Source organism: Amphiura filiformis, chromosome 15 (genome assembly GCF_039555335.1).
Source record: "Amphiura filiformis chromosome 15, Afil_fr2py, whole genome shotgun sequence".
NCBI classification, from domain to species: Eukaryota; Metazoa; Echinodermata; class Ophiuroidea; order Amphilepidida; family Amphiuridae; genus Amphiura; species Amphiura filiformis.
In genome coordinates, this window is record NC_092642.1 from 38,044,987 (window position 1) to 38,070,624 (window position 25,638).

At 38.3% G+C, this 25,638-nt stretch overlaps 1 protein-coding gene across 1 annotated transcript in view; it reads right to left on the bottom strand.

Moving 5' to 3' along the window:
• The window catches only part of LOC140170935 (uncharacterized), a 104,932-nt gene that overhangs the window by 29,934 nt on the left and 49,360 nt on the right, over positions 1 to 25,638 (bottom strand). Inside the window, exons 28-53 of the mRNA XM_072194131.1 lie at positions 23,447 to 23,529; positions 21,931 to 22,660; positions 21,079 to 21,231; positions 20,919 to 20,945; positions 20,371 to 20,412; positions 19,800 to 19,943; positions 19,066 to 19,218; positions 18,418 to 18,552; positions 16,880 to 16,996; positions 16,433 to 16,654; positions 15,585 to 15,740; positions 14,142 to 14,282; positions 12,711 to 12,872; positions 10,855 to 11,031; positions 10,131 to 10,319; positions 9,689 to 9,853; positions 8,865 to 9,041; positions 6,256 to 6,453; positions 5,653 to 5,841; positions 5,556 to 5,577; positions 5,238 to 5,446; positions 4,312 to 4,473; positions 2,931 to 3,107; positions 1,714 to 1,911; positions 723 to 911; positions 307 to 540 (exon numbers count right to left, since the gene is read on the bottom strand). Coding sequence (XP_072050232.1) covers positions 307 to 540; positions 723 to 911; positions 1,714 to 1,911; positions 2,931 to 3,107; positions 4,312 to 4,473; positions 5,238 to 5,446; positions 5,556 to 5,577; positions 5,653 to 5,841; positions 6,256 to 6,453; positions 8,865 to 9,041; positions 9,689 to 9,853; positions 10,131 to 10,319; positions 10,855 to 11,031; positions 12,711 to 12,872; positions 14,142 to 14,282; positions 15,585 to 15,740; positions 16,433 to 16,654; positions 16,880 to 16,996; positions 18,418 to 18,552; positions 19,066 to 19,218; positions 19,800 to 19,943; positions 20,371 to 20,412; positions 20,919 to 20,945; positions 21,079 to 21,231; positions 21,931 to 22,660; positions 23,447 to 23,529 — 4,551 coding nt within the window. The remainder of the gene's footprint in view (positions 1 to 306; positions 541 to 722; positions 912 to 1,713; positions 1,912 to 2,930; positions 3,108 to 4,311; positions 4,474 to 5,237; positions 5,447 to 5,555; positions 5,578 to 5,652; positions 5,842 to 6,255; positions 6,454 to 8,864; positions 9,042 to 9,688; positions 9,854 to 10,130; positions 10,320 to 10,854; positions 11,032 to 12,710; positions 12,873 to 14,141; positions 14,283 to 15,584; positions 15,741 to 16,432; positions 16,655 to 16,879; positions 16,997 to 18,417; positions 18,553 to 19,065; positions 19,219 to 19,799; positions 19,944 to 20,370; positions 20,413 to 20,918; positions 20,946 to 21,078; positions 21,232 to 21,930; positions 22,661 to 23,446; positions 23,530 to 25,638) is intronic.

A 25,638-nucleotide genomic window follows, 5' to 3' on the forward strand; every position in this document is an offset into this window, starting at 1 on the left:
ATGAACCATACACGTATGATTCATCTCATTTCTCTGGACTGATATTCCAACAAAAATAGACCTCAATAGAAAATGCCTGAAAACACTCATATCCCAAACACGGCATACACAAAAGTGTGGAGGGGAATCTTGGCACACCAGTGTTATGAGGGTATGAACGTTACTGATTACTACTCTAACAATAATTCTCGTCACAGGCAGGATTCATTCTGTGGTGTGTGTGACTCGTCATGCTAAGTCTATAACACAAAATTAGCGTTTGTGGATGTGGTACCAGCTTTAATGACTCAGATAATGTTTGCTCACCAACGTGTTCGTCAGGACATTGGACACTTCCACAGCATTGGTCTTCTTTTGGTGGCACATAGCTACATCCAGTAGACAACTGATACTGTGGACACGACTCTGGTCGTAGACATACTAATGGGTAGATGGTTTCACCAGGTGTTGTACGGGGTGGTTTCTCGCAGCCACACGAGGTACAAGGATCTGACTTCCAGTATTCGCCGACCGCTCGCAATTTATCGCCATCAGGACAACCTTAGGCGAAATATAAAAAAAAAAGAATGCAACATGATAGTAAATTGTACATGTGAAAACGACATTTCTCGTCTTGCACACTTACTAAATAAGTGTGTTAATAATTACTACAACGATCAGAATTCCACGTGAAAGATCGAGTCATGGTATTTTATGATAAGCAACCTCATTTTTTTAATTACCTTCAGGACAGGAATAAGATGGGCAACATGCGTCTGGATCCTCGATAACTGTACAAAAGGGATGTGATGGACCTGCGCATCTAGCTACAGGGCAGATTGCATTGCCGTTGACACAGACGCATTCACCACATGGTTCTTGCCATGTATCTCCTTCAGCTTTAGGATTGCCATCTCTATCAGTGCAGCCTTCTGTACGTGAAAAGAGAATTAAGTAACACAATGTCCAGTTTTTGACCAGAGAAATTCTTCCGGATAATTGGTGTATGCTTTTTTCGTCTTTTTTAAATATGATTTAAAAGAAAGCGAATACCGGCGGTAAGCTTTATTGTCGAATTAAGTTTTATCAATATGTACCATAAGTGTGTGCAAGAGAAAACAAAGCGTACTTGATTCATAGGTCAATATCCATGTTCGATTCATGCCTAGTTGTGACAACCCAGCAAACACAAAACGTTTTCGACATCATTAAAAGGTTAGAAAAGGTTGCCAAAAAAAAAAACACGTTTAAATGTCGGGTTATATGAAGGGTATAAAACGTTTTCATAACATTCAAAAACATTTTTGATAACATACTGCAAACATTCTAACATATCGGTTTTTAAGTGTTGACAAAATATTTGGCAAAAAATAGTTGCAGAAAATATTTTTCAATAACATTTTGAAAACATTTAAAAATATATTTGTAGTGTATTTTCATACAGAATGTTTTAAAACGTTTTCATGACCTTTATATAACCCGACATTTAATGTTATTAATACGTTTTACCAAAACCAAAAACCTAGAATATAACCTGTTTAAAACGTTTTGTGTTGAACTTTTGCAGACTTTACATTCGTAAAAATAAATTAAGTGTATATAGCACACGAGGAGCGCGTGCCCCGTCAAAATGAATTATTCAACAATTGCAACAAACGGTCGGTTGCCCATCAACCCCTTCCCCATTCAGACGACTCACGCTGCTACATGTATACGCCTCTACAAATGACTTACGCTCGCACGTTGGTTCTCCTTCTCCGGGTCCTCGTCTTGTGCCTTGCAACTCTTCTCCATTTTCATTGACGCACCAACAATGTCCAATACTTCCATGACATTGTTTTTGCACAAATTCACCAGCCTCAGTACATTGCGGAATGTATTTGCCTGGAAGTGGTGGCCCTGCTTCATTGACTTGTGTCTGACATTTAGTAGCTAAAAGGAATCAATAAATTATTAACATATTATTATATATTTTTTAAATGTACTATACATTATTTGTATAAAGTTTTCTTCAGTCATATTTGTCAAATTTGCACTAGATTGGTCTGGTGAGTTTCAAAGACAATATGTTTGAAACTTCTACTAACACACTCTAAAACGGCCCTTAACTCTAGTTTTATAATAGTCTTATGTGATTTTGTTACCAATACAAGCCGGTGACGATTTGTTATAAACAAATGCACGTAACAGTTTGAAAGACTGGATTGTATATGCACTGCATGTGTCAAAGATATTGGAAGGTTGGGATCCGGAGTTACATGAGTGGTATTGGTCGGTCGCTCAGTCGGTATGCAAGGTCATTGGCTTATTTCAATGGTTCTTTCGAAGGCCTACTCTGATCTGAGCATTCGAGTTTAAACGTGGCGCGTGAAATCCGACAGTCATTATTCAATCGCAGGCATGAATGCCGGCAAAAACAGTAAGTGCGGACTGTTGGATATAGATGGAAACGGAAGTTTTGAAATAGTGAAATTAATTTGTCTTTTGCGTTATAATAATTGTAAAAAAGTGTGGACAATATGAAAGTAAAATGCAAGTACAAGTTTGTGTTTATTTTGGTTGAAATCAACGCAGTGATATTTTAGTTCTGTGAATTGAGAGAAAACGAATGACAGCCATCATCATCACATCATCATCATCGTCATCACCACTATCACCATCTTCATCATCATCATCGTTGTCGTCATGCGCTTCTGAAGGTATGTATGGAGTGTATAGGAGATCGTGTTCGTTTATGCTGGATAAATGTGTGCATGTATTAAAATATTGTTTTAATCGAAAAAATAATGCGGAACATCTAGAAAGAAATTCTATAGCTCTCGTTGTTTTATTATTACTACTCAGGTCTTTCTCCTCGCCCTCGGCTTGTGCCTTCCAACTCCTCGCCATTATATTTGACACACCAACAATGTTAAATACGTACATTGGTTTTTCATAGTATGACTTGTTACCTTGTGGTTGGGTTTGTACAGCTTCCGTACAACTTGATCCTCCACACGCTGTTGGACAACATTTCTGAGTTGCACTGCAGACGCTATCATCCTGACAAAGGTTTGAACAAACACCGAAACCTCGCTGACCTTGTGTCGGGGGACATTCTCCAGGATTGCCAAGAGTTTCTGATGGAACTTTTTTCACAAAGGAGATAAATCAGTTCCAGATAATGGAAAAAACAATTATCAAAGCATCATTAATTGATCTCATACACTGGTGTGTTATGTGCTGTTAATACTGTTTATCCTGACTGCTCTTATCCATAAGTAACAGACTTGAGTGCTGTTTATCAGGGACAGTCTGTGTAGCTCAGTGCTTAGAGCCCTGCAAGCGAGCGGTCAGGGTTCAAGTCCCCGCAAAGACAGAGGTATGTCCGGAGTATTTTCTCTGGTTTATCTGCTTATGCATGTTATGTTTCCATTTGTAATTTCATGTTTAATTGTGCTACAGTTTTTGTTTGTTTGTTTTGTTTTATTTCTTCTTTAACCTGGGAGTGTCCCAACACAATTAATCATCTGTTCTTCCTTGAGGCCAAGGGAGAGTGGAACACGGGACGCAGTAGCGGGGCAACAGTAGCGTGGCCGCAGTAGCCCTAGAACTCGGTCTATAGTAACCGTTTTACTTTAAATAAGGACAGGGGCACTTTTTATTCCAAATCTGGGAGGAAATGCTTGCGAACCAATACAAAATCTGAAAGTCACTTTCAATGCTTGAATGAAGCAAGACATTGTGAGATAGGCACATCTAATTAGGTCCTATAGTGCTATCCGGGGTGCTATCCGTGTAAAGTTGTCTCTTTCTGTCGTACCCTGAACATTTGTATAGTGCTTTTGTTTTTGATTTAAATGAAATGCAATAACATGCAAATGTTAATTATTATGCTTGATACAAATTATTACATCATCAGGGCATGATAGAAAGAGTCATTGGTACCTACCCGGGCACCAATAGTGCTATAGGACTAAATTATACACGGTTCCTTAGGTTACTTGAGAAAATACAATCGTGGGTTAATTCTAACATAAATTTAGGAAACACAGTATTGGCTCTGACTCGCAATCGGAGGATTACGGACTCTAACCCCGGCGGTGCCATTTATTTGCCTCACCCCATCCAGGTGAAATGGGAATATGCTAGGGGATGATCAAAGTGCTGAGAGGAAGTGCACTACGGGCGCGCCCTTGTAGACGTGGCAGTGGCAGCGGAATACATGCGAATGCGTGCAATTCGGCAAGCGTGATTGAGTATAAAATGCAGCTTTACATATACAATGACTAATTAACAGAGTGACAAAAGAGCGTGTTCATTTTGTGACATTAGAAAACTTAGAAAGTTTACCTGATGCAAAACAGTCAATTTCAATCCCATTTCTGTCGTAGTATAAAGCGTTACAGCCGCCGCAATAATTTGTTAGACAGGTAGCCGTAGGATCAGCTGGACATGAGGAGGTCTGACAAGGAGATACGACACAGTTTACCTGTGGAGACTCTGGTGGACACTCTGTAATACACGATAGCACATGATATATCAGATGAAACGTTACAATTAAGTTGTTAATAATCACAACGTTGAAGACACCTTTTAGAAAGCTTTTCATTACAAAATAATATATAAATGGCATATTTTCTGTGAAAGGGTAGATTAAAAGAACGATATTACGTACCAACATAAGTTTAGAATAAAGTGTACTTCTCACAAGTCTTCCCATTTCTAAATAGAACCTAAAAGTTCACACACTCAATAATATTATTATCTTTATAAGCTACTATACCATCCGTTTTCATTTGAAATTTGAGGGTTTTTTTTTAGAGTAATAGGTTATTTTGCATTCATATTAATACATATTTCCATAATAACCCTTCTCACCCCTCTCCACATTGTGATTTTAATGCCCTTTTTAGATGCAAACTCAGTATACGTTAACTTACGATCCAAACAATGTTGTTTGTTGAATGTTTAATATGAAACATACACGTATGATTCATCTCATTTCTCTGGACTGATATTCCAACGAAAACAGACCTCGCTAGAAAATGCCCGAAAAAAACTCTTAATCCCCAAACCGGCATACGCAAATATGTGGAGGGAAATCTTGGCACACCAGTGTTATGAGGGTATGCACGTTACTGATTACCACTCTAGCACTTCTCGCCACAGGCAGGATTCATTTTGGGGTGTGTGACTCGTCATGCTAATTCTATTACACAAAATTAGCGTTTGTGGATGTGGTAACAGTTTTAATGACTCAGATAATGTTTGCTCACCAACATATTCATCAGGACATTGGACACTTCCACAGCATTGATCTTCTTTTGGTGGCACATAGCTACATCCAGTAGACAACTGATACTGTGGACACGACTCTGGTCGTAGACATACTAATGGGTAGATGGTTTCACCAGGTGTTGTACGGGGTGGCTTCTCGCAGCCACACGAGGAGTACAAGGATCTGACTTCCAGTATTCGCCGACCGCTCGCAATTTATCGCCATCAGGACAACCTTAGACGAAATAAAAAAGAAAGAATGCAACATGATAGTATTTGTACATGTGAAAACGACATTTCTCGTCTTGCACACCTACCGAATAGGTGCGTTAATAATAACTACAACGATCAGAATTCCACGTGAAAGATCGAGTCATGGTATTTTATGATAAGCAACCTCATTTTTTTAATTACCTTCAGGACAGGAATAAGATGGGCAACATGCGTCTGGATCCTCGATAACTGTACAAAAAGCATGCGATGGACCTGCGCAGCTAGCTACAGGGCAGATTGCATTGCCGTTGACACAGACGCATTCACCACATGGTTCTTGCCATGTATCGCCTTCAGTCTTAGGATTGCCATCTCTATCAGTGCAGCCTTCTGTAAGTGTATTTTAAAGTGAAAAGGGAATTAAGTAACACATTGTCCAATTTTTGACCAGAGAAATTCTTCCGGATAATTGGTAAGCTTTACTCTCGAATTAAGTTTTCTCAATAAGTACCATAAGTCACAAAGCGTAACTGATTCATAGCTCAATATCCATGTTCGATTCATGTCTAGTTGTGATAACCTGGTATAAGAAATCTTCACAAATCTGTGTGTTAAACGATTTGTAGACTTAACATTCGTAAAATACATGAAGAGTATATATATATATATAGCACACGAGGAGCGCATGCCCCGTCAAAATGAATTATTCAACAATTGCAACAACCGTCGGTTGCCTAGCAACCCCTTCCCCTTTTCAGATGTGAATCACGCTGCTACATATATACGCCTCTGCAAAATACTTACGCTCGCATGTTGGTTCTCCTTCTCCGGGTCCTCGTCTTGTGCCTTGTAACTCTTCTCCATTTTCACTGACGCACCAACAATGTCCAATACTTCCATGACATTGTTTTTGCGCAAATTCACCAGTCTCAGTACATTGCGGAATGTATTTGCCTGGAAGTGGTGGTCCGGCGTCATTGGCTTGTGTTTGACATTTAGTAGCTAAAAGGAATCAATAAATTATTAAAATATTATTATATATTTTTGAAATTTACTATACATTATTTGTATACAGTTTTGTTCATATATTTGTCAAATTTGCACTAGATTGGTCTGATGTGCTTCAAACACAATATGTTTGAAACTTCTACTAACAAACTCTAAAACGGACCTAAACTCTAGTTTTATAATAGTCTTATGTGATTTTGTTACCAATACAAGCCGGTGACGATTTGTTATAAACAAATGCACATAACAGTTTGAAAGACTGGATTGTATATGCACTGCATGTGTCAAAGATATTGGAAGGTTGGGATCCGGAGTTGCATGGGTGGTATTGGTTGGTCGCTCAGTCGTTAGGCCTGGTCGTTGTATTATTACAATGGTTCGTTCGAAGGCCTACTCTGATCTGAGCGTTCGAGTTAAACGTGGCGCGTGAAATCCGACAGTCATTCAATCGCAGGCATAAATACCGGCGGAAACACTGCCTGTAATCGTGCACTGTTGCATAGGGAAACGGAAAGTTTGAAATTGGGATATTTATATGTTTTTTCACGGCAGTGAAATGATGCCACTTTCCCCCACATCTCATATGCACAGTTTATCCCTTACATATCCTGTGTCATGAATAGGTATTGCAGCCCACCAGCCCTGTGGCTAAAAGTCTAGGAAATAATTCCTAATATCTCATACCCTAGTTTGTATGCCTTTATCTAATCTTGCCACACATGACAACTTACTAATTAGCCCTAACCCGGAAAAGAGTCTGTGCAGGAGTAGCAATTTTTTAGCCTTTTTTAGAAACATGTTTGCAATTGGCTTATAGCCATCACATGCTGACAATACACATAACTGATTGGTTAATCAAAACTAGCAGGGTCATGGCCAGGCCTGATTACAAAGTAAACATATCATTCTGTATAGGAAACTGTGCAGCAAGTGATTTACTTCAGAAAATTACTACATTGCACAAAACTAAGTCCATTATCTATACTTTATAGTTAATTGAATGTTAGCTATATGTTTATTGACTCTTGTAATAACCCATGTGTATGCCTATAAACCTGTATAATATTGGTGTTCATACATATCCCTGACTCTGACAAAAGCTAGCAAGAGCAAGCTGTGTATTTATTTTGTTTATTGTGATAAGATACAATTTTCTTCGTAGTTATAGCCAAATTTGTTTCCTAGTAGGTGGCTTAATAAATATTCCTTTAAAAGGAATGGGCGCCCAATGTGAGCTTGGTCGTGATGTGGTAAATTTACTGGTGTTTAGATTTGTTATTATTATCTCTTCAAACCCGGTGACACTTCATTATAGAAATCAAACGAAATGCAAAACGAGATCCTGTAGGTGGCTCTCGAGGTGGCTTAAAAAACTAAATGCAAAATGAGGTTTTTAAAAAATATTGTTTTCCAGAGTTTTCCTCATATCACTTATTTATTGTCGAATAAGTGCAGAGTAGGTTAGATATGAATATTGAATGTTAGACCAAAGCACCTGATCGGTGAACTTATCTTTTTTTAACGACAAATTCTTGTTTGCGTTATAGTAATTGTAAAAAAAGTGTGGACAATATGAAAATAAAATGCGAGTACAAGTTTGTGTTTATTTTGGTTGAAATCAACGCAATGATATTTTAGTTATGTGCATTGAAAGAAAACGGGTAACAGTCATCATCATCACATCATCATCATCACTATTATCATCAACATCATCATCGTCGTTGTCATCAGACGCTCCTGAATGTATGTATGGAGTGTATAGGAGATCGTGTTCGTTTATGCGGGATGAATGTGTGCATGTATTAAAATATTTTTTAATCGAAAAATAATGAGGAACATCTAGAAAGAAAGTCTATATAGCTTTAAGGGTACACGCGGTATTGTCGAAGCAGCCAAAATATCCATTTTCATTTTCTAAATCAATATATTATTGAAAAATTGCACTTTGATGCTTGGCAAAAGTTCATTCTACAATCATATACTTTGAAAACTTGCTTGATTTATTGTTGTTACTGAGTTATGTACGTTTCACAAAAGTGTTATTGTTTCTTTACAACATAACTCAAGAACCACGGGACCTAAAAAATATATCTATCATATTTGAATCCTTCTACAGACTTTCTATGAAATGATCAATGCAATTTTTGCCAAAGCTCACTACCATTCGCAAGATGCTGTGAACTACCAAATCGCATCGCAACAAGTTAAAATAGTTACCAACCTTAACTATTTTATTATTACTACTAAACGATCACACGATGTTCGCCCTTCTCCTCTCCCTCGTCTTGTGCCTTCCAACTCCTCGCCATTATCTTTGACACTTTGCGACACCAACAATGTTAAATATGTACATTGGTTTCTTCATACTAGGCTCTTTTTAAATTATTTTTAGAATGATTCGTTACCTTGTGGTTGGGTTTGTATAGCTTCCATACAACTTGATCCCCCACAAGCTGTTGGACAACATTTCTGAGTTGCACTGCAGACACTGTCATCCTGACAAAGGTTTGCACAAATACCGAAACCTCCGTCACCTTCTGTCGCTGGACATTCTCCAGGATTGCCAAGAGTTTCTGGTGGAACTTTTGTCACAAAAGAGATAAATCAGTTCCAGATAATGGAAACAATAATCAAAGTATCATTAATTGATCTCATACACTGGTGTGTTATGTGTTGTTTATACTGTTTATCCTGACTGCTCATATCCATAAGTACCATACTTGAGTCATATTTATCAAGAACAGTGTGTGTAGCTCAGTGGTTAGAGCGGTCTGGGGTTCAGGTCCCCGCAAAGGAAGGTTTGTCCGGAGGTGTTTTTTCTGGTTTATCTGCCTATGCATGCTATGTTTCCATTTGTAATTTCATGTTTAACTGTGCAAGAGTGAGATGCGTGATTTTTCTTTTCCCTCTAAATCATTCGTGCGTTAAATAAATAAATAAAACTTTTAGAAATTAAATAGTGCTCAAAGCTGATCAAAAATAGACTGATTTTTTTTTGTCTTTCTTGTACGTGTTGGACATAATAATACTAGCCTCCCAACTCTCCCAACATGAACACTTATTACAACCATCTCTAGGAATCATCGCCAACTTTGAGTTTTTTTCGGTTGAAATCAATGCAGTGACCTTTTAGTTCCTTGACTATCGAGAAAAAGATGCCAAAATTAATATAAGTAACATAAGATAAATTGCACTATCCTAAAAAAACTGGACAAAATGAGACATTTACCAACTACTGCACTGCAATCAACTTCAAGGTCATTTTCATCATAGAAGATTGCATTGCAGCCGCCGCAGTAGTTCGCTTCACAACGAGCTGTTGGATCAGCGGCACAAGAGTTGACAACGCATGGGTCCTTTGCACATGCAACAACGGGAACCTCGGGTGGACAATCTAATATAAAAATAAAAGCTTACATGAGTATTCGACATTTGAGATTTCCTTCAATGTAATGAACTTTACTGCGCAAAATAGTATCTTTATTTACAACATAGGCGCCTTAAAAAAAAGTACAGCCACTTTTCGTAATTTTCTGCGATTCACTTTCTCCGGTGAAGGCACCAGCTGAATCAACCTGCCTGTTACGCTCTACGAACTAATCACGGCCTTTGAGCACTTTTTTTTTTTACATATGGCTCCGATTTATAGTATGTGGGTTTGAGATACCAACCTGATGGCTCGCAAATGTAAGACGGGCAACATGCATCTGGGTCTTCCTTGACTCGACAATTAGGATTAGGAGCTGGAGCACATAATGCTACTGGACAGATGGAGTTACCATAAGTACAAACACATTCGCCGCACTGGCCAAGCCACTTGTCACCCTCCACTTTCGGGTTGCCTTTATGATCAGTGCAGCCTTGTGCAAAACAAAATAATACAAAAATAATTACACAATGATGCTTGACAAAAATGGATGATATCGTGTATTATCTTATCTATTCCAACAGCCTCCCGTAATATCTCATGTATACCGGTATTATTGTCTTAGGTATGATTCGGTCAATGTTCACTGAAGGGCCAAGCAAAGTAGCACTGTTGTATTGATTTTGTTAAGTAAAACGCTATTAGCCTTTTAGAGATATGGCGGACACAATAGGATAGCGCTGCACGAAGTGGGTCAAGTCTTTTGAATTTGCCTGCTTTTACCAAGATTGAACACTGCCCTCCTTTTGTGTACGCCATACTTCGAACAGGCTATTGCAATAGATCCAAAGGTCCAGGGAAACTAATGAGGTGTCACTGGAGCTGTAAAAGATATTTTATTAAATGAGATGCTGTAGTTGCATTAAATACTATTCCGCTTGTGTAAACTTGCTATAATAGATTTACGCTACGGTTTTCCAATTCACTAAATTGCTTATGATCGTACATTTTTTCATCTTGTTACCTACCTTGGGGTTGTGGTTGTATAGCTTCCATACAACTTGATCCTCCACACGCTGTTGGACAACATTTTTGAGTTTCACTGCAGACACTATCATCCTGACAAAGGTTTGAACAAATACCGAAACCTCCGTCACCTTCTGTCGGTGGACATTCTCCAGGATTGCCAAGAGGTTCTGGAGGAACTTTTTTCAAAAAAAATAGAAAAAACAGTTCCAGATAATAGAAAAAATAATTATATGCATCAGGATTTCCAAGAAGTTCAGTAGCAACTTTACCAATAGTATAAATTATTTATTCATTTATAACACTTTATCACTGGCACAGAAATAAATCAAAGGGATTTGGACAATTACAAATGCAAACACAAGTTGCATCAAAGGTGCGAGCAAATTTGGACTGGTAAAATTGAAGCAACAGAATGTGTGGATCTGATAATACTAGAGAGCTGGTTTCAAATGTGCACCATACGCTGTAAAAATCCCATCTTATGGCATGCAGTTTTAGAAAGCTAATTTACCAGTAACAAAGGATCAGAGGAAAATCTGGTGGTGGGACGGTCTTTGTATACCATTAAAAACTACATAATCATCTAGATTGATGTCATATAATCCGAGATTATATTTACATTTCTTTATGCTCGGCCTCAGGATAATCTTAAATGAAATTAGTTGCCCTTCTCTTGACCCCCTTAACTTTCTGGATGTTGCGCTTTGAGGTACCACTCCAGAGTTCCTGGTTCTAAAACGCTTTATTACAAACGCGTCCATAATTGTTAGAATTCAATTAAATTACCAATTACAGACATAATTGGTGTCCAAATATTTTTTATAATAGTATCAAGTTTCTCCTGAGCATTAAACTACGTCGTATTTGTTTAATGCATTTGTGAATAATAACGTTATTTGACAGCTGGTAGCTTTGTAAGATAAAAGTTATGTATAGTTTATAGGTGAATTCGTAGTTTTATAGTATTTATAATTTTGTAGGTGAATTTTCAAAATAATAAACTACTCAATTTTTAAGAGAAAGAATAATCAAGAGGGTCTACACTCTAAAATAGGGGAATCAACAATATTTTGGACCAACATTCACCTCGATTATGGCTTAATCAGTGCGAATATTGCGCGCATCAGTCAATGCATTCATTTTCAGAACACCAACACCAAAAATATCCATACACTCGTAATTGAAACCTGATTTTTCACAAATAATAGGAAACATAACCTACTACCCTATTACAGCTTGCAATATAAAATTATTTAAATGTCGGTAAGTATCTAAATTTAATTTATTTATCAATTCATCTTATTTTCATCTTTAAATAAATATGCGCAATTTATGATGACCTGAAAGTGTCTGAGAGCAGTTGAGTGAGCAAAATGCTGTAGAACAGATAGTTATAATAAAATACTCATCCGTGTGCAATATCGTTTTTGGTGTGTTTTCTAAGAATGTACTTTTCTTCAAAACCATTAGAGGTAAAGACATGATTTTTTCACCAATAATAGGAAATATACTATCCTGTTACAGCTTACAAACACAAATTATTTAAATGTCGGTAAGTATTTTATTTAATTTTTTGAAGTTGGGTACAGTTCATTTTAAAATCACCCTGCATACGTGTAGCTGGTGGGTGGGGCACCCATGAATTTGATAGAAATTGTTCAATTCCGTGCCTCTTCCAAAGTATTTCAACACCACCGTCATTATGGGAGGCTGAAATTCAGAACTTCCGATCTACTAGTACTAGGATGGTTTGTACCCTCGTCTTCTTCCATTAATGAGAAATTCCGTAAGATAATTACAACTATAATGCATATAATGATATATATATTTTCATGAATCTGCATATGTTTCGTACCTTGTTGTGCGCAATCAACCGCAATTCCATTATCGTCATAAAATACGGCATTACAACCTCCGCAATAATTGCCATGACAACGAGCGTCGGGATAACTAGGACACGTTTCAAACTGACATGGATCTGCGATGCAAACCGCTTCAGGAATATCAGGTGGACATTCTATATATCAGAAGCAAAACCATACAATGATGAACGATGGATTGTCCATTGTTTCCACGAGCCGGAATGGAACAATACAGTTCATCATTCGTCAAGTGGTTATATTTCGACCATTACACGAACTTAGGATAGATAATATTTGCTTTATATCACTCATACTTAAATTAAAAACAATTCAAGAATATTTCATATTTTACAACACAATATAGGCAATATATACGAAGTAAACTCCTCAACAAAAGTTTGGAAAGTTTTTTCAAGCATCTGTATCTCCAATTATTTGTGACATATTCATATCGTGTTGCATATCACTGGATAGCTACAATACTGCCCTTTACATTGACACCCCATTTGAAACAATAACATTTTTCACGGCTGAGTACATGCCTTGTGAATGTTGTGGGGTCTCAAAATGAATTTGCCAAATTGACCATTATTCTGTGCAGCAAGCTGCAATCCCATAACTTCACAATCTGGGACCTAATGCAAGATGACACCGCTCGCCCCACATAGCCACGGTAGTCAACGACTACCTACAGAATATGGGAGTAGAGTCAAAATGGCCTGCCATCAAGCCAGACCCGGGGGCCAGACCTCAACCCGATTGAACACTTGTGGGACCAGCTTGATCGTGCTGCGCGTGCCAAAGAAGCCCATAGGCAACCACATTGAATGACCTGCAACGAATCCATGTGGAAGAATGGAATTCTATCCCACAGTAACGTGTAACCAGGTCGGTGAGCAGCATGAGGAGAAGGTGCCTGACTATTTTGGCTGCCTGTGATTTTTTCACCCGCTATTGAGGTTAGTGGCTAGCTTTGTTTGAGCACAGAATACTGATCAATTTGGCAAATTCTGTTTGAGACCCCACTACATTCACAAGGCGTGTACTCAGCCGTGAAAAATGTTGTTGTTTCAAATGGGGTGTCAAAAGGGGAGTATTGTAGCTATCCAGCGATATGCAACACGATATGAATATGTCACAAATAGTTGGAGATACATATGCTTGAAAAAACTTTCCAAACTTTTGTTGAGGAGTTTATATAGTACCGTGACTAAAATTTAATTACAATTAACTCGCAACTTTAAAACGGTGAGTCCACATTGATACCAAGGCTTTTGTCAGTACATTCACATGTTTATAATACACCACGTCGCCGTTTCGAAAACCTTGCTAGCCACTGAATGACCCGGGCTGAATGATAATCAACCAATGAGCTGTCTGTATGTATGAGTGATACACTTACTATATAATCACTGAATACTCACCCATGAATTCACACCGGTTGCCACTAAATCCAGGTGGGCACGAACAGTGGTAGAAGAGTCTCCATTTGACGGTACACGTAGCACCGTTTATACACGGGTTCGGGTAACACGGCCCAGATTCAACTGGAGCTGGCGTTGGATCTATAATTGATAAAGTAGGAGATATTCTAACGTGACAAAACACTACATCAATCATGTCAATACCAATACAATGAATAGAAAGGTTATTATACACTTACTTCCATTCTTCTATTGTTATGAACTTGATTAGTGATTAAAAGACTATCTCTTTACCTTAACCTCGGTGATCCTAGCACACTCTTTTTATGACATTTTTCAGTAGATATCCACGAAAAAAATGCTTATTCCCGAATTTGTGTTGTAATTTCGTTCTGGTGTACCAGAACGTAATAATATTTTTGCCAAACGAATTAATCTACAAGAAACTTTTTGTACTTAAACATTGTGTAGCCAGAGGTTTCCAGTGGTATAAAAAAATCTCAACTTTTTTTTGAGAAAAGTGTGTGTGTGGGGGGGGGGGCCTTATGTTGTGGATCACGAAATGCCCTTTTAACATAATAAGTATGCTATATGTTGGGTCGGAAAGTGGATGGATGGAAATAGGTACTAATTCTGTATGCCAAAAACGAAAAAAGGAGCAGACCCTAGCAGAGTGTAGGAGCCGTGGGGTCAATGTAATACTCATTTATGCATACATAAAATGATACATGAAGGGATGCTACAGACAAACAAAATTGTTTCGCTTGCCCAAGATTGCATTAGTTGGAAAACCTTGTAGACGCCTGCTCTGCAGCCAACTGATGATGATGATGAGTTGAGGCATTTCCAATGTTGATGTTGTATTATGAGATGAGGGTTTGAAAATGAAAACGAACTCTCCTAAACATACTTTATAAAACATATAATATTTAGCTCCAGTATTTTACAATTGTTTGGCATGTCAAAGCAATATAACATTTGTTAAAAAAAACCGAGTTTTGCCCATGAAAGAATAAGGTTTCATATCGTCACTGGGTAGGAAAAATCTCATAATGTAATTCTAAAGGCCAAATGTAATACCTCATATGTAGCAAGTGGGTCCCTGTTACATAAACCTCACATGTGCAGTTTTTATCAAATTCCTTCTTTTTTTTTTCTTTTCTTTTTTTTTGTACTTCAACTTGAGGAAAATGCCTCCTCGACACACCTTTTGATACTTCCCTTTTAACTGTAAACTACTTAAATGTCTGTAAATGACCAAATAACCAACAAAACCCTCGTAATTTTTAACAGTTTTTATGTATACCACGCACAATGACAAAATCGTTACATACGAGATGGGACCCACTTATTGTAACATGTGAGGTTTTGCACTTGACCTTTGAAATTACATTATGAGGTTTTTCCTGCCCAGCGACAACATTACGGCGATATTATATGTACCTGGTTTACAATCAACTTCATTTCCCGATACATCAAAGAAAACTGCTCTGCATTCGCCACAGTAACTTGGCAGACACGTAGCGTCTGGATATGCAGGACAACTAGTCACATCGCAGGGATTTGCTGCACAACGAACACTGCTTGGTGATGAACAATCTGAGATACAGGTCATTGAATTAGGAATAAGAACAATAGCTTTTGTAAAGATGCATTTTTCTTTTCCTAAACAATTTATTCAGGTGTAGAGAAATTGACATCCCAACATACACTCTTGGCAAAATTACTAAGTATAAACCTTTATTTTAAATTGAACTTTAGCCAAATAATAGATTAAAGAAGCCATTTTTACAGGATGTTTCTGAGCTAGTTGGGTTCCGTTGCTTACTTGTTAGGACAAAAAGGATAAATATCATAATTAACCCCATGAGAACTACCTGCTGATTGACCAAAATGAATATTGTGTCCAATTTTAAACCAACCAAGGAGGGTATTAATAAGATCATCTGCAAAATAATGCACGTTTGACCATAAATAGTTTAAAGCCTAGTCATAATTGGCAATTGAAATGAGGATTTCAAGTTATCAAACAATCAGAAATGCTGTTAGATGACCAGTAGTGTGCAGGGGATGGATTGTTATACCAATAGCCTATCTTTTTTAAATCATAGAATTTACTTATGTTATTTAGGAAATACAGCGATCTTCCCAAAATTCATGATACCGATTTTTGGTAACGGATTATCAACTCTTACGCAAACATCCACACACATGACGTTATTATATCGTGTCACATGAGCAGATAATCATTAGTGGACAAAGATACATGGAAGGTTTTATTTAATGTTTACCTATGTTGCAGTTGATCGGTTCACAGCAACCAGGAGGGGTACTGTCCCCACCAGTACACCTAACTCCGTTTATATCACGAGAACTTGGAAGAGAAGGCAGACTGGGACAAGACAATTCAGGGCAGACAATCTCGCCATTTTGACATATACAGGTAGCACAGTCTGCTCGAGACGTGATCGAAGTTCCTTCTTGATATACATTGCCAAGGTAATCTGTACATACTGAAATAGTAGAGTATTGCAGAATAAAATTATTGAAAAAGACAGATGAAAATCTTGATATTAACTTATAATAACGATTTACTTGCCAAAAAGGTTTCAAGATGACGTAATCATTAAAACTGCAGGTTGATATAAATTGACTCTGCAACTTAGTAAGTAATACAAATAACACTTTGAAGCTAATAATTATATATAATGTAAATTTAATTGTCATCCTTAACGAACCTCTTGTGTCACAAACTCTTCCGATATAACCTTCCTGACATCTGCAGGTGTAAAATCGCCTTAACCTTACGCTGCAAACACCGCCATTCTGACATGGGTCTGGGTTACATGGTCCGGCTAAAAATAGTGGAAGATAAAGTAATGGAAATAATATTAGATGCTAGTTTTAAAAAAAACATAGACAATTTATATATATTGTATGAAATAACAGGGTCAAGATCGGATTGGTTGTTTAGTACCGAGGAAGCCCGATTGGCTGATGGGAAACAATATCCAGCTATGAGGTGGGTATTCATCCCAAAATTACCCCTGTCCTAGACTATGCCATAGTCGATTTTTGATAAATAAAAATATTGTTAATCATGATGAACGCATTCAGTTGAACTCGAAATTATACTGATATTTAGTAGGCCTACATCAAAATACTAGTATAAAATGGTTATGAAAAAGTTTAGGCTATATAATTATATTTGTGACAGTAAAAGTAAAGTATAGGCGCTACGTAGGCTTATATTATTGAATGCAACATATCATAATGGCATAATTATAATGACACTTCAACACTGAACAATTCTAATTTTAGAATCTGCCAGTTTATTATCCGAAAAACCGACTATGGACTTTCACTTTTAAGCAGAACTTTACCCCGGGACTCACACACTGTCAATCATACTTGTTTATCAATAAAATCTAACCACAAGACTAAGCATGGTGGTACAATACGCGCTAGATGCATACGTTCATCCACCAGCACAAAAGCGCCACATTCCCTAGATAGTTGTGTACATGTATAGTTATAATGGTACCAGTACGCGTCGGGAGGATTTAAACAATAACGAGATCTGGGCGACCAATCACAAGCCAGATTCATTTTTAAAGATGCATTACATCATCACCAATTTTAGTTAGGCCAGAAATTGGCCTAACTCTCAAGGCAAAGTCAGTAGTCCACTTGGGAAGCTAACAAACAGAGGGCGTACGGTGACTGAAAAGATCAGTTGTGAAAATCTATCAATTGTGCACTCATTAATTAAATCAGAGTTTTAAGCTTAAATGTAATAGCCAGAGTAGTGCACAATTGGCAAGTGGACTACGGAGAAGTCTACCCCTGTCCATGAGTATGCATATATAGGGAGAATAAACAGTTTCTTCTTTAAATATTGATTTCAGTGATCAAAAACATGTAGTAGTCACTCTACTAATATAGAATAGAGTCCATACAAATGTATCTGAATGTTATTGCTTTCTTGGCCTCGAGGATTGAGACAGTACATAATTGAGAGGAAATTGCGCTACTTTGGTCACATTGTAAGAAAGGATGATGGAGTTCAGAAGCCGATTCTTCAAGGAGCCATGAAAGCCCCTTCGTGGAAGTAGACGTCCATCAACATGATGTGAAGAATATTTCATCACAGGGTATGTATGGTGCAACAAGTTTGGTTTTAATAGAAGTAGGTTGCGTGCTCTTGTAAGGACCACAGCCATCTAAGCCAGAGATCTGAGAGATGATTAAGAACACAGTAAAGCTAAATACTTACGTGGAAGACAAAGCTTGAGAGTACTAGCCTCTGCACTCTCCCCGCATAAACACTGATTACAACCATCTCTACAGAGATAGGAATCGCCAACTTTATGTTTATTTTGGTAGAAATCAACGCAGTGATCTTTTAGTTCTGTGGAATTAAAAGAAAACGGTGGCAATAGTGTTATGAAAAGGGTGGATTGGTTGACAGCCACAATGAATCATCGCCACTTATCATATCAACAGCAGCAGCAGTATCATTATCCTCATCATCATTGTCGTCATCATCATTGTCATTACTATCATCATCATCAATCATCATCTTCGTCATCATCATCGAAATGATTATATTCACGGGGCAAATTATTATACTAATCAAATGTGTATGGTTGGGAATAAATAATGGGAATTATAGAGAAATATAATAAAGGATGTGGAAAGTGAACTTTGCTGTATGATTTGCTTGCTTTATTTAACACGATTGTTCCAACTCGACTCACACTATCGTCATATCTAAATGACATACTTCACATGTACGCTGATTGGTTGCTCCGCGATCTCCTGGCAATCGGTAAAGACATTTCTCGCCACCAAAGCTTTGACAATGTGCGTGAAAATATTTGGTGTAAAATGATGAGGATTTTTCACTTCAACGTAGGCCTACCTGAAACTGGAATAGCGACTACACACTCTCTCCCTCCACAAGCGTTAGGGCAGCATTTTTGTGTGTCCGTACAAGCTGTATCACTTTCGCACAAGTTGGCACAAAGTCCTACTCCTGCTCCGTCGTAGATCACAGGTGGGCATTCTAAATTGACTGTGTGGGTAATAGATATACGGCTCGTAAAGATAATGAATAATAAGAGTGAAAATGAAGGCATTGGTGGCAACGTAAACTTGCCAATTAAATAACCAGTCTATTATCTTAAGACTCAATTTAGGTACATGTAGACTGACATAAGAGCCTACTCTACGTTGCAGGTTTACTGATTATGGTTAGGTACCAGAGTTAAATTTGTTCGATCTTTGGATCGACCGTCATTAATGACGTTATTAATTAAATATCAACAAATTAATCAAAATTACTGGTATATTTGTATTGGTCAATGTCATTACATAAAAAAAACCCTCATATGTAATCACAATTAAAAATAGTCGATGAATTGATTGTATAAATAACAAGGTTCGACCAAGCATCGATGGTAGATCGAATTTAATTATATTGCCTTATACTGAGTTCAGCGGTATCTTCAAAGAGATTGATGAGAGTATTGTTCTTGCCGAACTGAAACTTTGCTCGTGTATGCATGCTTACAGTAAATTTTCGTTTCTCAAGATGAATGTTGCAGAATATATATTAAAAAAAGTAGTTACCATGGTTACGCTATTAACACTTACTTATAATACATTCTCCTTCATAAGCAACTATAAGTTTGGTGTTTAGCTCGCAACCAGCTCGATTCATTTCACACAAATTAGAATGAGTTCTACCGCCTGTATCGCACACAGGTCTGAAGTCACGAGTACAAGCAAAGGCACATTCTGTGGATAGAAGGATGCAACAAAATTAGTCGTAAATTTGAACCATTTTTGAGATTTGAAATTGTACACGTAATATTGCTTTGTTTTCTTACACCAAGACTTAATGTCCAAGACTAAATCAGGTCTAATTTAGAATTATTACATTCAGATGGTTAGACAAGTTGTTTACAAGCTATGCAGGCCCCATGCCACTGGGTAAAATGAGAAATCATGCTATTATAGATAAACAATCCAAAACTGTGAATCACAGAATATTGTCACATTGTGCAAAAACAATGGTGGATAAAAGCAAACAGTTTTTAATTTTACTAAGGCACAGCAGCTTGTGGTAAATTGTGGCAAGAAATTTTGTCAAATTCTGCTAAATCACATATTGTTATTTTATACGTTATTTTAAGCTTTGTAATATATATCTTTAAACACTCACTTCCAACTTCAGGGGCAATAACAGGCTGAATAGGAGGTTCAACTGTGAAGAAACATAACATATTATAAACTTTTCGCCTACTATACTAGCCATTCTGACCAACAACACACACATAACATGCATTTGCTTTGCTACAATATTTACATTCTCCTTCCAGAAGTTTAAATCCTTAATGTAAGATTTCCTTCAAATTTTAAATTTGTTATTATATACTCAAAATCATGAAATAATGCTAGTAATAATTATCGGGGAGGGTTTCTGTTAAATTTGAGCTAAAATAACAAGGTAAATGACATTATGTCGAACTTTGCTCTGTTGACCTACAAACATAACAAATTTGGCTGATTCCATTAGGTGCAAGTTGGGACATGTGTAAACATTACAAATAATGCCAAAAAATCAGTTTGAAAAAAAGAATTAACCAATTTCATATTATAAGATCGTACATTATGACTTTAATTGACACAACTAATGTCAAACAGATACAAAATAATAATCGGTAAGAAACTTAACAGCGACATTTCTATACCAATCAAATTTGAACTTACCGACTAATGTTTCTTTTTCAGGCTCAACTGCTTAAACCAAACAAAGAAAGAAACAATCAGAAATGAGATATTTTGCGATGACGATATTTAATATAACAACTAATAATGGTTAATGTGTTTCAGGTTTATAAAATAATCATGAAAATGGAAGGCTAAATACCTTGGACTGGCTCAACACAGCTTGATGCACCACATGCATTTGGACAACATCTTTGTTTGCTCAGACAACCAGCATCACTTTCACAAACATTTCCACATATTGCAACAGCTTTTGGATCGATGGGAGGACATTCTCCTTCCAGAACTGATGTCTCTGAGATTAAAAAAAATGCATGTTTACAATAACATTTGAAGTGTTACAGACCCATTCATATACAAATAAATATAGTACTGAAGTGTGACGTCATCAAATTTTGCAGCATTTTCATGACCATATTTCAGTAGAAAATGATGAAAAACATCCACAGTCCAAATTTGGTGGGAATCGGATCATGAGGGCCCGAGATATGGCCGCATGAATACCTAATTAGCCCCACTGAAATCAGTGTAAATTGGCCTGGTTCGTAACTGTTTGGATTTTTTTTTTAACCAGGCCAATTTACACTGATTTCAATGGGACTAATTAGGTATTCATGCGGCCATATCTCAGGCACTCATGAACCAATTCGCACCAAATTTGGACTGTGGATGTTTTTCATCATGCTCCACCGATACATGGTATTCAAAACGCTGAAATGCAAAATAATAAGGGTACCAGTTATTTTAACCCCCGTACATCCTTAAGAAGGACATATTAGATTTAGCACTGAGCGTGGTAAATGGTCTCTATAACATTCTAGTGCAATTTCTGTTATTTTTTTTTATTAAGCTCTAAGCATGTTTTGTCCGTTCATGATATAAAAGTGAAATTAATCAATTCCACAGCACTTACTTCCTCTACTTAAAAAGAAAACTTTGAATCTAAAATGTGTTTCAACTAACTGACGGTAGCAAGATTACCAAGCTTTTCCACTCATATTGAATTGCAATGTTGTTAGGGTGTTGATTAGAGAAAATAAAGTAAAAGAATAGTTTGTATTACTTATGCAAGATTCAGCGTCCTCCCCCGGTTGGAATCCCGATGAGCATCTACATTCTCCCTGATTCACAATCCATTCTCCGGATGCTTGGCAAAGGTAAGCGGGGACCTGGGTTCCAACCTGCTGGCTATTTGCCACGCACACCCCGTGTACCTCAACTAAATCCGTTGCTGTTGACGCCGTCTGCGTTCTCTCAAACCGAGCAAAATTCTTCACCACAGAGGGACAGACAACATAGTATACCTCGAGCTTTAACACTGTCATGCACGCTCCCTGATCCCGTAGTGCGATGTAGAACCCATCGCGACTTACGGGAATATTTTCGTCTACGTGGTTTATCGCCGGTGATTCCGGATCGGAAAACCTACCGTCGGCTGCAATACGATTTACTTTTGTATATGTCTGCGGTGTCCACGCGGGATCTGTGCTCGTGGCAGTGTCCTCGTCGGACTCATAATAGTACATTTCAAACGTTTCTCTACAAATGGCTAAGTCCGCTTGTGGTATACTGTGACAAGAATCCATTGTGAAGTCTATTTTTACGTGAATACGGTTTGCATTGTTGCGCGGTATCCATGGTGTCCGTACCCAGTGGTCGCCACCTGCCTGCTGTACTTGGCAGATTTGGTGTATGCGCGCATAGTTGGGTCCTGTCTCCGTCCACTGTAACAATGAAACAAAAAAAAATTGTGTCCACGAAAGATTGTAGTTTTTCCAAATAAAGGGGTGTAGAATTCAACCGTCATGTTGCCTGCCACGGACCCCTCGGGTGCTAGACACACGCACAGGGATTGTGTGCCACATGGGTCTACCTTGTTGGTCGCTCAAGCTTCAAGTTCCGACGTAATCACATCACGTGGGATACATGCGCTTGCAGGTGCTTTGTGAATTGAGCTGTTTTGATGTTTGGTTTGTTTATTTTTATCATAAAATGTTATCCATCTAATCACCTACAATAGATAGAGAGGGCTCAAATTTACACTCTCTCACCCCCTCCCCCACAAACACACCCACCCACCCACACATACAGCATATTTTACAACCCATTTTATTAGCTTCTAGCTTGCCTCATTACCACACGTTGTCCATTTTGTGTTGACGACACTGCCATGGGGAATTCATTACGGCAACAGTTTTACTATCCCAGAAATATACAGCATTAATTTTCTTGGACTAAAAAATATTCCGTTTTGCCAAATGAAACATAACTAAAACCCAATCCTATAGCTAGTTCTAACTGGCAATATTATTGGAATATTTTGTGTCCATAATTATTTTGTTTCGGCAGTGCCATATTGAGCACAATTGCAAAGTCGCCCCACTGACCCGCTCCCAGAACGACTTGGAATTTTGGTCAATTTTGTTCCGGTATTTGAGCCAGAAGGGGAAACTTGCTCCGCTCCCGCACCTCCACCCCCACCCCCGGTTGGGTGTTCAAATACTATTTACCCCATTATTTGTGCTACCACCAGATGACTGCGGATACACTGTCCAGTCTAAGGTTCGAAATGATGAAGTATTGTACACATTTACTGAAAAAGGGGGAAAAACAACAAAAACAATGTTACCAATTTGTCAACACACTGACGAACAATTTTTAAAATGCTAATAAAATAACGTAACCCTTACGAAAATGCAGGCAAAAAAAAATGTGTGCCGAAGCGTGCTGCACGCTTAAATAAGTGTGCAAAAGTGTGCAGAAGTGTGCAGAAGCGAGCAAGAGCGTGTTCATGTGTGCGAACTAGCCATGTGCGTGCAGGCAATGCACGCAAGTATCAATTGCACATATATAAACTGTGCGCTGCACGCAACTTGCACATTATTCCCTGCACGCATTTTTTAAGTGTGCAGTGCACGCATTTGCACACCTAATATTCTCTGCACGCAAACTTGAAGCGTGCAGCGCACGCATTGCACACTTGCACGCATAATTGCAGGAAGCAGCAGTGCAGTATGGGATGTCAGAGGTCACCAACTGCCAAGGATCAGAGAAGTGCTGGCTCCTCAGAAGCTCCCAATAACTTTGAAAATTTATAAGTTTGAAGTGTATATTAGGGGTTTCATCATTGTCTTGTTGATGTTGAGCATATCAAGAATTGTCTCTGCAAGAAAAATCAAATTGCGTAAGTTTCAAAAGTCTGTTTTTGCGATTCTTTTCCCCAGGAAACCATAGTCTATGAGGTTAGTGTTGAATTCAGCAGACATGCATGAAGTGTATAAATACCTGTATATTATCATCAGCTCCTGCACGCGTGCAAGCGGCAAGCTCCTGCATGCGTGCAGATCCTGCACGCGTGTAGCTCCTGCATGCTATATAAGCGTGCAGACTGTGCATGCATGTGCATGCGTGTTTTTGGAGAAAAAAAAACATGCATGCAGCTCCTGCAAGCGTGCAGCTTCTGCACGCGTGCATGCAGCTCCTGCGAGCGTGCAGCTCCTGCATGCATGCAGCCCTGCATGCTATATAAGCGTGCATACCATGCACGGTGCATGCATTTGCATGCGTGTTTTTTTTCCAAAAACACGCATGCGCACACTTCATATGCACATGTGCGACAAGTGTGCGCATTCATGCTGCACGCTTGCAATAAAAGCGTGCCATTTTCGTAAGGGAAAGGACATAAGATTATGAGACTGGTTTTCAGTTTTTTATTTTTTTTGATGTCATCATCATCGGCTGCCCATCGAGGTCGATGAAGGCAGAGTTGTCGAAGTTGATGGATGTTTCTTTCTCCATCCTTCAAGGTACTTCTCCTTTCGCTTCCGCTCCACTGTTTTTCCAGCATCGTGGATCTTCTTCCTCCAACTGACTCGGTCACTAGCTTTCGTCTCCCATGTTTCAACATCCATGTCAGCTGTCTTCAGATGACGCTTCACAACATCTCGAAGTTTCTGCCCACCACGTTTTCTCTTTCCTTCTGTGAGCTCACCATACAGCACCGCTTTTGTCATCAGGCATCCTTACAACATGACCGACCAAGCGCAGTTGGCTCTTCACTAGGATGACTTCTACGCTCTCCATTTTGGCTCTTTGAAGCACCTTTCCATTAGAAACACGGTCCTGCCATAATATACCCATGATACATCTAAGGTGACGAAGTTTGATATGTGTGTAAGTCTCAGTAGAACACAGGAGACAGTGTAGGACGAACACGCAATACAGCTTACATATTTTGGTCGTAAGTCTTATACCACGTTGGGAACATACTTTTTTTTCAGAGAGCCAAAGGCACAGGTGGCACTCTGAATGCGTCTTGTGATCTCCAAATCGATGGAATTGTCCACGGATATCACACTCCCCAGGTAGGTGAAATTGGTGACAGATTTGACAGGTTCTCCATGTATTGGTGTTGAGTGCCAGGAGCAGGTTGGTAAATGACCTTTGTTTTACTTACGTTCTGCAGGTCTTCAATGGATTGAGTTATACCAGGGCGGTATCATCAGCATATAGGAGCTCTTGCACACATACTTCTTTACATCGAGTCTTGGCACGGAGACGAGTCAGATTGATAATTTGCCATCTGTTTTAGAACAGAGGAAAACTGACCATCTGATCTGGTTATTAGATGAAGTTTCCAAAACATCTGGCAAGTAGAGACCAAATAAGTTTAGTGCCAATACACATCCCTGCTTAACACCAT